At 46.5% G+C, this 12,003-nt stretch overlaps 1 protein-coding gene across 1 annotated transcript; it reads right to left on the bottom strand.

Moving 5' to 3' along the window:
• Positions 1-6,420: 6,420 nt before the first annotated feature.
• Positions 6,421-11,592, bottom strand: LOC122757455. The gene is given in 3 exon segments (XM_044009559.1): positions 6,421-8,454; positions 8,456-10,359; positions 10,449-11,592. Coding segments are annotated over 3 exon segments (4,818 nt in total). The 3' UTR covers positions 6,421-6,684.
• Between the last annotated feature and the right edge of the window lie 411 nt (positions 11,593-12,003).

Raw genomic sequence — 12,003 nt, 5'->3', positions numbered from 1 at the left:
CGAAATACGGCGGAGAGGGACACAAACATCCAGAATAGAGTTTAAGGTAGAATAAAAAAACGATGCTGCTAAATTAATATCAACCGACTCATATAAAATAGACCAGTCTGTTGAATTAATTAGTTCGTTAAGCAAAACGAAATTGCATTTACGATAACAGCGACTAAGTTTAGAAGGCATTGGAGTATTAGAGGGAGGATTGTCGATAGTTAATAAAACCTCTAAAGTGGGATGATATATATCCTCAGGTAAGGAGAAAGGAGTTGATCTCGCGACATTAATGAGCGAATCATGATTAACAAACACAAGATCAAGAGTGCGATTAAGATGGTTTGAAATAGAGTTCATCTGAAACATAGACAGGTTAAACAATTCATCAAAAAGATAGTGATCAATTGTCGGAATAAAGTAATTTGCATTACAAGTTGAAGACCAAGAAGTGTTCGGAATATTAAAATCACCCAACACAAGAAGACAATCTCTATCATTTACATGTTCATTAACTTGTTTAATACAATTTATGTGGTGAGCATAAACTTGTACATCAGAAGAGGGAGGGATATAAGAACATGTGATGTATAATGAGCACGATGGCAGAGTTAATTTAACCGCTATAATCTCCACATCATAAAGGGACGAAAAGGTAAACAATTCAGAGTGGATAATGGACTTAGCCGCAATTAACACCCCACCACCTCTGCGCGACGAACGGTCGAGTCTATAAATAGTGAAATTACTTGAAAGAATTTCACTATTATGAATATTACTACTTAGCCATGTTTCAGTGAAAGCGATAATATCATATTGTACACTGAAACTATGCAAGAAAAGACTTTTAAGTTTTGAGTTTAAGCCACGTACATTTTGATAAATCAGGGACAGCTGAGAAGAGGTTTGTAAGTAATTTAGTTTTTTGGTACAACGTTTGATGAAGATTGCACCGAAGGTAAATTTACTGAAATAGGCATCGATCTGTTACGATTTTTGGGTTTAAATTCATGAACAACTACATGAGGTGGCTAGAAATTAGGGTCACAAAGGGTTTTAAAGTGTTCTACAGGCACATTGATTTTGAACGAAGCAATTTCACGCGGTGTCGCAAAACTAAACTTCGATATAAAAACATTAGCCGGAATCTTATTTGAGATAAAAGCCGATACTGCCTCAATGGTAGTGTCAGATGAAAGCCTAGATAAGAAAACTTGCTTTCTAGGAGAGACAACAGATAAGGTAATGCTATGAGAGGCTGACTTATTGTCACTCTTTGTTTGAGCAACAATAGAAGTAGCATCCAAATTTGGGACAGGGGCTTGAGTTTCAATAGAAGCCTCAATAGGAGAAATAGATATGGGACAAGGTGAAGGAGGATCTAGAGAATTGGGAGCCGACGACAAAACAGAAGCGCAAGGTGAGGGAGGAGCAAGCGAATTAGGTGACGGTACTATTACAGAAGGAGTTACCGACAACAAAGGAGTATCCAATTGAGAGAGAGGACTTTCAAAGCCGTACTGATTTAAGATTACCTCAGCAGCAGCCATGTCACTGGTCAACTGCATAGAAATCTTCTTCAGTTTTAAAAACTGAGACCTCACAGCACTATACATTTTAGAAAAGTTTATTTGTTTTTCCAAACAAATCGGACAAGACCAGCGTATGCCTCCACTACCAGCTTTAGTAGTAGACATAATCTTGTCATATTCACGCCCAGTAAGACCTGCACACTTAGTATGCATCATGTTATCACACAGCCAGCAACTTATAAATTGCGCTTGTGCAGAATCAACTGTTTGCTTGAAAGTGCAAGCTTTTTTTGCAGCAACTCATATTGGCAATCGGGATAGATCACAAAATTACTGAATGTAAACAGAAATGTCACAACAAAGAGAGGTATAAATGTGTTGAGAGCGAGTCCAACAACAAACAGCCGTTACAGAGCGCAACGAAAATATATGTTGAGAGAGCGAGTCAACAACAAAAAACAGCCGTTACGGAGCAGATCAAAAGTCCTCAGCGAGAGAGTATACTTGCACACCACAAAAATCAAAGATTCAAGAGAGGCAAATACAACAACCGTAGATAGTGAGAGCAACTTATGCACACACTCACACAAACTTAGAAAGAGTGAACTGGGGAGAGCGCCAACAAATAGAAACACTAAAGCAAAAATGCAAATAATGAAACTAATGAACCGACACTGCACACAAAGCTTCACAAATTAAAAAAGCAAATTATTAAAAACGCAGTGAACAACGGATCAAACCTTGCACAGGATAATATAGATATTTGCTGTATACAACCGAACCGCAATTATGTGAAATTTAATAAAAATAATTAACTAAGAAAACAAGAATAATTGAAGAGCACAATAGTAAACACGTCTGTTAACTCTCACTGAGAACTCTCTGAATAATATATAAATAAAGCAACAAAGTGTTGCTATGTTGTGAGCATGATACTCTTACTTATATTTTGGGCATATGTCAACTTCATATATTGTATACACTACAATACTGTGAGCATATGCTTATATGATATACAACATACTACAGTATTTTAAGAATTATTTTAATTATTATGTTAGATATAGTTAATAAATCTACATTTAATATATATTTTTTTTAAGTTTTCTTACTAACACTTTCTTTTCATAGCTTCAATAGTATCACTGACCATATTTGGCTGTGACGCGTGGGCATAGCCGGCCGGACTGGCAAATAAAATACCCCCATCGGGATGGTGTTACTGTTGAAATTATACCCTGTACTTTGTATAGGCTTTTTATACCCGAAAACGGGAAATCAGGGTATAATGGTTTTGTTAAAAGTATGTAACAGGCAGAAGGAGGCGTGGCAGACCCCACAAAGTATACATATTCTTGATCAGGGCGACGAGCTGAGTCGATTTGGCCCTGTCCGTCTGTCTGTCCGTCCGTCCGTCCGTCCGTATGTATGAACGCGTCGATCTCAGAAGATATAAGAGCTAGAGACTTGAAATTTTTTTCCTAGGTCCGTGTATATCACGCGCATATCAAGTTTTTCTCTAAATATCGATATCTATTCTCGATATTTTATTATCGACTAAAAACATTATCGAAAGCTAGTTATTTAATTATATCTCCTACACCTTTAGAGCTAGAGCTTCCAAATTTTTAATGTAGACTTATATATATTTTATACAATTTCGATTTTTGTTGTAATTTACCCCCCACCTCTATAACCACTCCCTCACCATCACCTTTGTCAAAGACGTATGAAAGTTTCATTAAGATTGTATGTCTAGAAATTAAATTATTCAACAAATAAATTCTTATAATGTTGCCCACACTACAGCGCGGCCCAAGCGCAGTCGCTGCTTACTGCGCAGTTAGCAGAGCGCTTTCTAATACGTGCGTGTGTATGCATGTGTGTCGAAAAGATGTGCAGAGTGATTTGAATATTAGATTAGAGGGTTCAGGGTATCTCCTAGTCGAGCAGTCTCGACTAGAGTCTTCTTACTTGTTTTTGTCAATAGCTTTAAGAAATAAATAAATAAGTAAGGAAGCTCTAGTCGAGACTGCTCGACTACGAGATCCTCTGAACCCTTGGAGCAATAGCTATTTCAATAATTTTTCGCGTCTTTCAGCTTACACAAGAAACACGTACACACGCACACACACACACGCACGCACGCACACACACGCACGCACGCACACACACGCATACATACACACACACGATACATACACACACACGCAAACACACACACACACATAAACAAACATTTACTGGGAGTTCGAGTTGCGTTTTCCTGGAGTGCGGTCGATGTTATTGTGATCCATCGTTGACTATAGCTTGTTCCGAGTTTTTCCGAGTTTTTCCGAGTTTTTCCCTTCGAAAGTGGAAATATCTTAAGAAAACGTGTATGCTGTGGGCGCAACGTATCCAGCGACCTCGAAAGCTACCAGAGACTTACTGCGCGGCGGTTCGTTGGATACCCCGGTGGTAGAACCCAGTGGGCAATAGCCTCATTGTTTTGGCGTCAGGGCTTTTCTCTTTCCTTTTCTTTTTCAAGCGCGAAAAGTTTTGTCACTAGGCGTCACACTTGCGCAATTAATAAAAATCAGGTGCATTCACTCTAAAAGCTGTTAGTAGTGCTGGAAATTGCAGCGGACAATCAGCTGCTCACTAACTTTGGTGAGTTGCTAAGTCTTAGCGAAGACAGCAACCTAACATCTGGAGTGAAGACGCAGTTACTAAAAGTAGTGCATACTTTCGGGCTCTTGCTGTAGTTAAGCTAAGATACTGCGGTCTGTAAACTCAAATTATATTAGTAGCCATTGCCCACTACAGGCTTCACGTAGTTGTAATCGGAGCTGCAAGCTTTCGCGCGTCGTTCCTCGTTGCAGCGATCACCGCGGCAACAACAGAGGGCGCTGCCGCAGCCGTCGAGCTTTAATCAGTCTCCAGTGGCTGACTGCCAGGCACCCAACTCACTAAAAGAAGCGTTAGCCCAAATAGGAGATACGCTAGAGGGCTTGACTGCCTTATTTGGGGGTCAGCGGCATATTAATGCCCTAATGAGAGAGGAGCTGGCTAGGCTGGTCAATCTCCATAAGACGGCCGAAACTGCGGTTAAAAACTGCGAGGTTAAAAACTGCGAGGTGCAGACCATGCCGCTCCAGAAAGTAGTGGAGAAAACGAGCACTAGTGCGATCTCAGGTAGCAATACGCCCAAGCGGTCGAGGGAAGTTGCCACCGATCAGAGGAAAGCACCCTCAAAAAAGCCGAGGCCCAATAAAGGCACAGCGAACCCAAAGGAACCAATGGCTCTACGGGCTACAGCTGAAAATTCAATTCAGGCAGGTCGACAGACAAGCCCATGCAAAAACGACCCAGAAGTGACGGAATCGCGATTTCAGGCGTGGGTGGTTGCATCAAATCTAAAGCATCTGAGCGGCAACGTTCAAGGCATTAGGAAGACAGCTAAGGGGGACCTTGTGTTGCAACTGAGCAGAAAGCCGAACATAGTGCCCTTCACGAAGCTGTAGGCAAGGCCTTGGGTGACCGAGCGGTAGTTAAACCACTAACCGAATCGGCTCAAATTGAGATTCGTGACCTAGATGAGTTAGCGAGCAAAAAGGAGATCTTCGAGTCAATTAGGGCGGATGTTGTGAATTAAATCATATCAAACGTTAATTTCGAATTAGATATCTATTGCACCCCTGTAAGTTATCGATAGGTCGCAGCCCTGGTCTCAAGCTTCGATATGTCGATCAGTTAGTCGTAAGAAAGAGCTGAAGAACGGCAGCACAACACATAAAAATAAATTTACTTGCAGTTTTATACTTTATATTGTTTTATCATTTAAGTATGTTTAAATAAGATTAATGCGTGAAATATTGAATATAACTATGGACAAATGGAATAAACCAATGGAAAAACTAAAGAAAACGACTAAAACTTATTCTATTTTCGTGATGTAATAAAATGAAATTACTTGCTAGCAAGAGTAGCAACAGTTTTATTTTTATATGTTGCCGTTTTTTGGATGTGAATCACAATTACATGGAATTGTGATATTGGGAGCAATGCAGTGATACACACATAAGTATTGTAAAGTTAGTATTTTCCAGCCGGGGTCAGAGCTTCAGTCTGCCCAGGGCCACAACTTACAAGACATTTGTAAATTACTACGGGACTACGAGTTAGAGAAACGGGAGAGGATGGGGAAGTTATTACGTATTAAATGGCCACTCAGCCCGAACTCGCCGACCACGCCCCCACACGTTTGCACGTGGGATGGCTGCAGCGATCGAGTGGCGCGGCTAAACGCACTCCAGATTGCTGGGGTCGGGGCTACAAAGGCGTATTGCGGTATGTTAGTGGGGCTATTCTACTACAAATGGTGGACCGCAGATCGAGGAACGCCCAGCGTTGACGCCGGCGTTCACTCCAGACCACGCGGTTTTGTGTGCCAGAGTTTTGGCCGTCTGGCGCACAGGATTGCCCCTCGTGCTAACCACCGGTTAGTAATGTTAAGATTATTGGTGGGTTATTATTACCAAATCAACTACGAATGAGAACACAATCATTTCTAAATACGTTAACATTTTATTCCATATTACCTCGTGTTTCCTACCCCTCGCCTATCCGTTTATTATTTTCTTTAACGCCGACCGTTCGCGTTGAGTGCTCAAAACCAATTAAAAACTGCACGCAGCTTTCGAGCCTCTTCTGCCGCCGTGCAGATTTTACCACGCGACCAGCAATGCAATTCACCACCGTGAGCTTTCGAGTCGCATGGTTGCATTGCTGATCGCGTGCCCGCCCACTAATTTGAATTTTGCCTACTATCTAAAGCTAACGACTATGACACCTATATCTACTTAACTATCTAACACTTAGCCTACTTACTATCTAGCAAAATAATCAATGACTCCAGATTGTAAACTTAATGGCTACAAAACTACAGATATAAACTTAATGACTATAATCCAATTCATTTCCTTTCACTATCTTACATGCTACGAATATACCTCACTAACCAACTTACTTACTACAAATATAACTTACTACTAACTTACTCACTACAAGCTCCAGTAAACTCGACAACTAGAATGCAATATGTAAGGTGGGCAAAAAGGCCACCTTACACCCCCCCCTTACTTCGACAAGGCAACCATCACGCCCCCCGACAAGTTGACGGTCACCGTGAAGGAACATCCCCCGTTTCCTCGGTCTCGGTTTCCGGGATCGTGTCGCTTTCTTCATCCTCTTGATGGAATGGCTTCAACTGCGCAATGTTGGCCACCCTCCTCTTGCGTTCGCCCTCCTTCGTCAGGCGCACCACGTTGGGGGACAGCACCGCCGAACCTAACGCTGGTCTCCAGTCACGCCGTCTCAAGTTGTAGTGCCTGCCTTGATCCTTTGATGCTCGCTGCAAGTTACTACGCACTATGTCAAATATTTCCTTCATTTTGACTCCTTTGGCCTCGGGCTGGGTCTCTCTAGTCGCCGAACCGGGAGTGACTTCATCGTACAAAGCGGCGGGTAGGCGTGGCTCCCGCCCTAACATCAGAAACGCTGGAGTGAAGCCCGTGGAGTCGGCCACGCTCGAGTTGACTGCTAGCGTTATCTCCGGCAACAGCTCGTCCCATGAGCTCTGGTGGCCTTCGATGTACTGAGCTATCATAGTCTTCACCGTGCGATTTGTTCTCTCCGTCGGGTTCTCCTGCGGTGTATAAGGCGCTGTGTGCTGGAGTGTCACCCCCAAGGATTCCATAAACGCCTTGAAACCTCTGCTTGTGAATTGTACGCCGTTGTCGCAAACGAACGTCCTGGGCACTCCAAATCGGCTGATTATGCGTTCCCGGAACGCCAGTTGCAGCTGAGCGGTAGTCGCTTTCCTCAACGGCACCAGCTCCACCCATTTGGCAAAAGCGTCGTGGAACACCAACAACATTGTGTTCCCACGTTTGGAACGAGGTAAAGGTCCCACGAAGTCTGCGCACAAGACCGCCATTGGCTCCGCCACCTGTCTGGTGAGCATATGCCCGGCTGGCTTTTGTTGCACGCATTTAAATCTTTGGCACGTCTCGCAACACTTCACGTATTTGGCGGCATCTCTGAACATGCCCGGCCAATAGTACCTTTGCGCAAGTCGTGCCGCCGTCTTCCTCACTCCTTGATGTCCGGCCGTGGGAGCGTCGTGGCACTCCCTCATCACTCTGCCCCTCAAACTGCTCGGGACGCAGAGCTTCCATGGGATGAAATCTTCCTCGTCTATCCGATGGCCTATATTCCGATACAACTGCCCATTTTCTTCCACATAGTCCTGGAACTTCTCAGGCTCCTTTGCAATCCTTTCACGCATCCTTGCTATCCACCAGCAAGGAGGATTTTCTTCCACGGCCTGCTCGCAACTGTCCATGGGCTGCCGGGACAATGCGTCGGCCACTACGTTTAAGCTCCCTCGGCGATAACGTATGTCGAACTGATATTGCTGCAACTCTAGCGCCCAACGAGCGATCCGGCCCGTGGGACTTTCTATGGAGTTGAGCCATTTCAGCGCTAGATGATCCGTGACGACGTCGAATCTGTAACCCTCCAGGTAGCATCGCATCTTTCGGATCGCCCATACGATTGCGAGGCACTCCTTCTCCGTTGCCGAGTAGTTTAGCTCCGCCTTCAGTAACTTCCGGCTGGCGTATGCTATCACTCGCTCCTGCCCCTCGACTTCTTGCGTCAGCACTGCGCCGAGGCCGTAGTCGCTGGCGTCGGTCTGCAGCACAAATTTGGCCGAGAAGTCGGGACAGGCCAGAACAGGCGCGGTCGTTAAACTCTCCTTGAGTTTCTGCAACGCCTCTTCCTGCTCCTCACTCCAGATCCACTTCTGGCCCTTCTTTAACAGCTTCGTCATCGGTTGTACCAGTGACGCGAAGTTTGGTACAAAGCGTCGATACCATGATGCCATTCCCTAGGCATTGCCGCAGCTCCTTGAGATTCGAAGGCGATGGGAGGCTCTGGATCGCCTCGACCTTCGCGGGATCAGTGCAAATCCCCTCTCCGCTTATCACATGGCCAAGGTACGCCAACTTCTCCCGAAAGAAACTGCATTTCCTTCTGTTGAGTCTTAGATTGGCCGCTCGCAACCGCCGGAAAACTTCCTTCAGGTTGGCCACGTGTTGCTCCTTCGTCGCTCCGATGACTACTATATCGTCGAGATATGCAAACGCGTGAGGCTCCATGTCGGGTCCGATGACTGTGTCCAATGCCCTCTGGAATGTCGCTCCCGCCGAATGCAGACCGAACGGCATCACTCGCCATTGGAACAATCCTCTGCCTGGCACGGTAAACGCCGTGTATTCCCTGCTATCCGCCGCCATTGGGATCTGCCAGTAACCGCTCTTTAGATCCAGCGTAGATATAAATCGCGCGTGTCGTAGTTTCTCCAAAATGTGAAGAATCCGTGGAACGGGATACGCGTCCGGGACTGAGTTGGCGTTGAGCTGTCGATAATCTACGCACATGCGCCAATCCCCAGTCTTTTTCTTGACTAAGACTATGGGTGCGCTGTGTGGGCTCTTCGACGGTTCAATCGCTCCAGCTTGAAGCAGCTCGTCCACCTGTTCATTGATCACCTTTTGCATAGCCGGATTTTTAGGGTAGTACCTTTGCTTCAAAGGCTTGTCGTCCTTCATCCGGATGCTATGCTCAGCGATGTGCGTCACGCCCTCGAGGTCCTCGAACAATGCCAACTCTGCCTCGAGGAACTCCTGCAGTTCTTTCTCTAAATCATCCGGCCACTCCTTACTATTGGGCGCGGATCGTTCATATCCTCCGTACTCGCTCTCCGTTGCTTCTCTCGTCTCTAACTCATCCGGCCACTCCTTACTATTGGGCGCGGATCGTTTATATCCTCCGTATTCGCTCTCTGCTGCTTCTCCTGTCGGTGGGCCGCCCTCGGGCTCACCTTCCTTCTCTAATTCGACTGATTTGAACTCCGGCGACCACTCCTCGGGTCCGCTCCTCAAGTCCTCGCTCTGTTTTACAACTCTCGCGGGAGGCTCAGCTCCCCTTTTGTCTTCAATTAGCTCGTTTCTTTCCTTTCTGTCTCTCCTTGTCGCTGGGAGACGCCCTCTAAGTCTCTCCTTCGGCGTTCCCTTTTCCATTCCTTCCCTCTTGCCTCTGTTCTCGTCGGGCAGTGTGCCTTGGCTCGACGCTTGCTGGACGCCGATCGTTGACACTGCGATTGCCGACTTTGAGCCCTCTTTTGTCGTTGCGGCCTCGTGCGACGCCTCCGAGCCCAACTCCTTCACTCCTTCGACGAACTGGCGTTGCTCTCCAAGACGCCTGTTGCCTTGCTCCACTCGCTGTCCATTTGGTGGCGATGCGCCATCTCCCACGTCGTCTATCATCCTCATCTCGAGCTCCGCGTTGCCGCAACGCACCGTAGTACCAATGGCGCACAGGAAGTCCATGCCGAGGATGACATGGTCTAGCATGGTCGGCATTATTAGCAAGTTTGCTTCCGCCGTTTTGCCTGCCAGGCTCACATCCGTCCTCACCATCTCCGTGACGTTTAGTGCTGATCCATCGGCCAACCTGATCCGCGACTCAACTTGGCGACGCTCGCCTCCTATCGTCCGTCGGCGCACGCAGTCCTCACTCACAAAACTGCGTGTAGCTCCAGTGTCGATCGTGGCAGTCATCCTTTGACCCCCGACCGTTACCGACGCTACGATCTTCCACTCCTTTACTCGGAGCGGGTTCCTCTCCTCATCTTCCGTTTTTAATTGGCGCCGCTCCGCTCTCTTGGAGGGCGCCCTTGGCCGTTTCCCGAGCTGTCTCGTTCGCAGCACTCCCTCGCAGTCCGGCCTTGCTGCCCGCAACGCCAGCAGAACAACACTGGCGCGTTACGACATTCTCGCGCGAAGTGTCCAGGTTGTGCGCATCGATAACAAACTCGACTTGGCCTGGGTCCAGCATCCTGTGACATCATCCGGCTAGTTGCCTCCGCCGACTGCGTCGCCACCGGCGTCTCCGTCCGCCCTTCAACTTGTCCTCCAGATCGGGGAACAGATGTCTTTGCGCGGAAAGGATTATTCTGCCGCGCCTCCACTGGCTTGGGCCAACCGGTCTCCACCGTAGCCTTCCTTCCTTGTTCTCTCTGTTGACTCCTCACGTTCTCGAACTCCGCGGCCATCTGGGTCAGCTGCGTTAGAGACGAGAAATCGTGCCTCCGTACGTACAGTCTGTATTCCGGGGATGCGTTCTCGTAAGCCCTGTTCAACTCTTGGGCCGGGCTGTACCTAGCCTGTCGCATCAGGAGGCGTAGCTCAATCAAGTAGTCCTTGAAAGGTTCGCCCTCCCGTTGCCGGCGCGCCCGGATTTGGTCCTCCAAACGCTCGAGGTATTGGGGAGGTAAGAAGAAGTCCAAGAACTCCTTCTTAAATTCCAACCAGGGCACATCTCTTAGCCCACTGGTCAGGAACCACTTGGCCGCCTTGTCTACCAACACCTCGCTTAGTGCCCTCGGCATCCTGTCCAACTCGATCCCATAAGTTATGGCTCGCTCTTCCAGGATCTCGATGAAACCGAGGGGATCCGATCGACCGTCATACTTCATTCCCCACTTCCTGACTTGCTCGGCGATATTCCATGGCGGGTGCCTCTCTGGTGGCGGTGAGAACACTGGAGTCCGACGCTCAACACTCATCTCGCCTCCATTGCCAGATCCCTTCGACTTTTCGTCCTTCCGGCTCCCAGCCATGCTGCTCGCCGTCGGTACGCTAAGCCTCAGCGGCGCCGTCGAAGCGGAACCGCTCTCCTGGATCTTTCGTAGGTCGGGCTCTGACTTTTGGTATGCGCGGCTGCCCATGCTCGACATCGCGCCTCCCGAAGAGAAACGTGCTTCCCATTCAGTCAGTCGCCCTTTGACTTCCGCCGAATAGCCACCGCCCTGGATGTAGGATGACAATCTCTTTCTTAAATCTTCCACGCGGCCCTCGTCGTCAAGGCCGAGATCTCGTGCAACCGCTATCAGTTCCTCTTTGCAGCGCTGGTAAACCCAGCCGACGCTTAATCCCGAAATGTGGGGTGTTGCTCCTTCCATTATTTACTAAAATTTTCTTTTCTTTCTTTATTCTTCCCCCTTTTTTTTCCTCTCTCTCCTTTTTTTTCCTTTTCTTTTCTCCTTTTTTTTTTCCCTCCTTTTTTTTTTTTTTTTTTTTTTTTTTAACCTTTCTTTATTATTATATATTCATTTATATTTTTTTCTTTTTTTTTTTTTTCAAATTTCCTTATGTTATACAATTCTGTTTGTCTTAATCTATTTTATGTTACATTTATTCTAGTTTTGGTTTACTTTTCTTTATTCGTCTTAATCTATTTTACTCTCTCTTATCTTCTTCTTCTTAATGTACTTCCTTTTATTTCTTTTCTTTATTTTTCTCAATTCACTGTATTTCTCTTTCTTTGCCTTTCTCGGTTCGCTTTTATCTTTATTTTGCTTTCTTTATTATTC

This window comes from Drosophila mojavensis, unplaced genomic scaffold (genome assembly GCF_018153725.1).
Source record: "Drosophila mojavensis isolate 15081-1352.22 unplaced genomic scaffold, ASM1815372v1 contig_108, whole genome shotgun sequence".
In the NCBI taxonomy this organism is placed as follows: domain Eukaryota; kingdom Metazoa; phylum Arthropoda; class Insecta; order Diptera; family Drosophilidae; genus Drosophila; species Drosophila mojavensis.
This window is presented reverse-complemented; position numbering and strand designations above follow the sequence as displayed.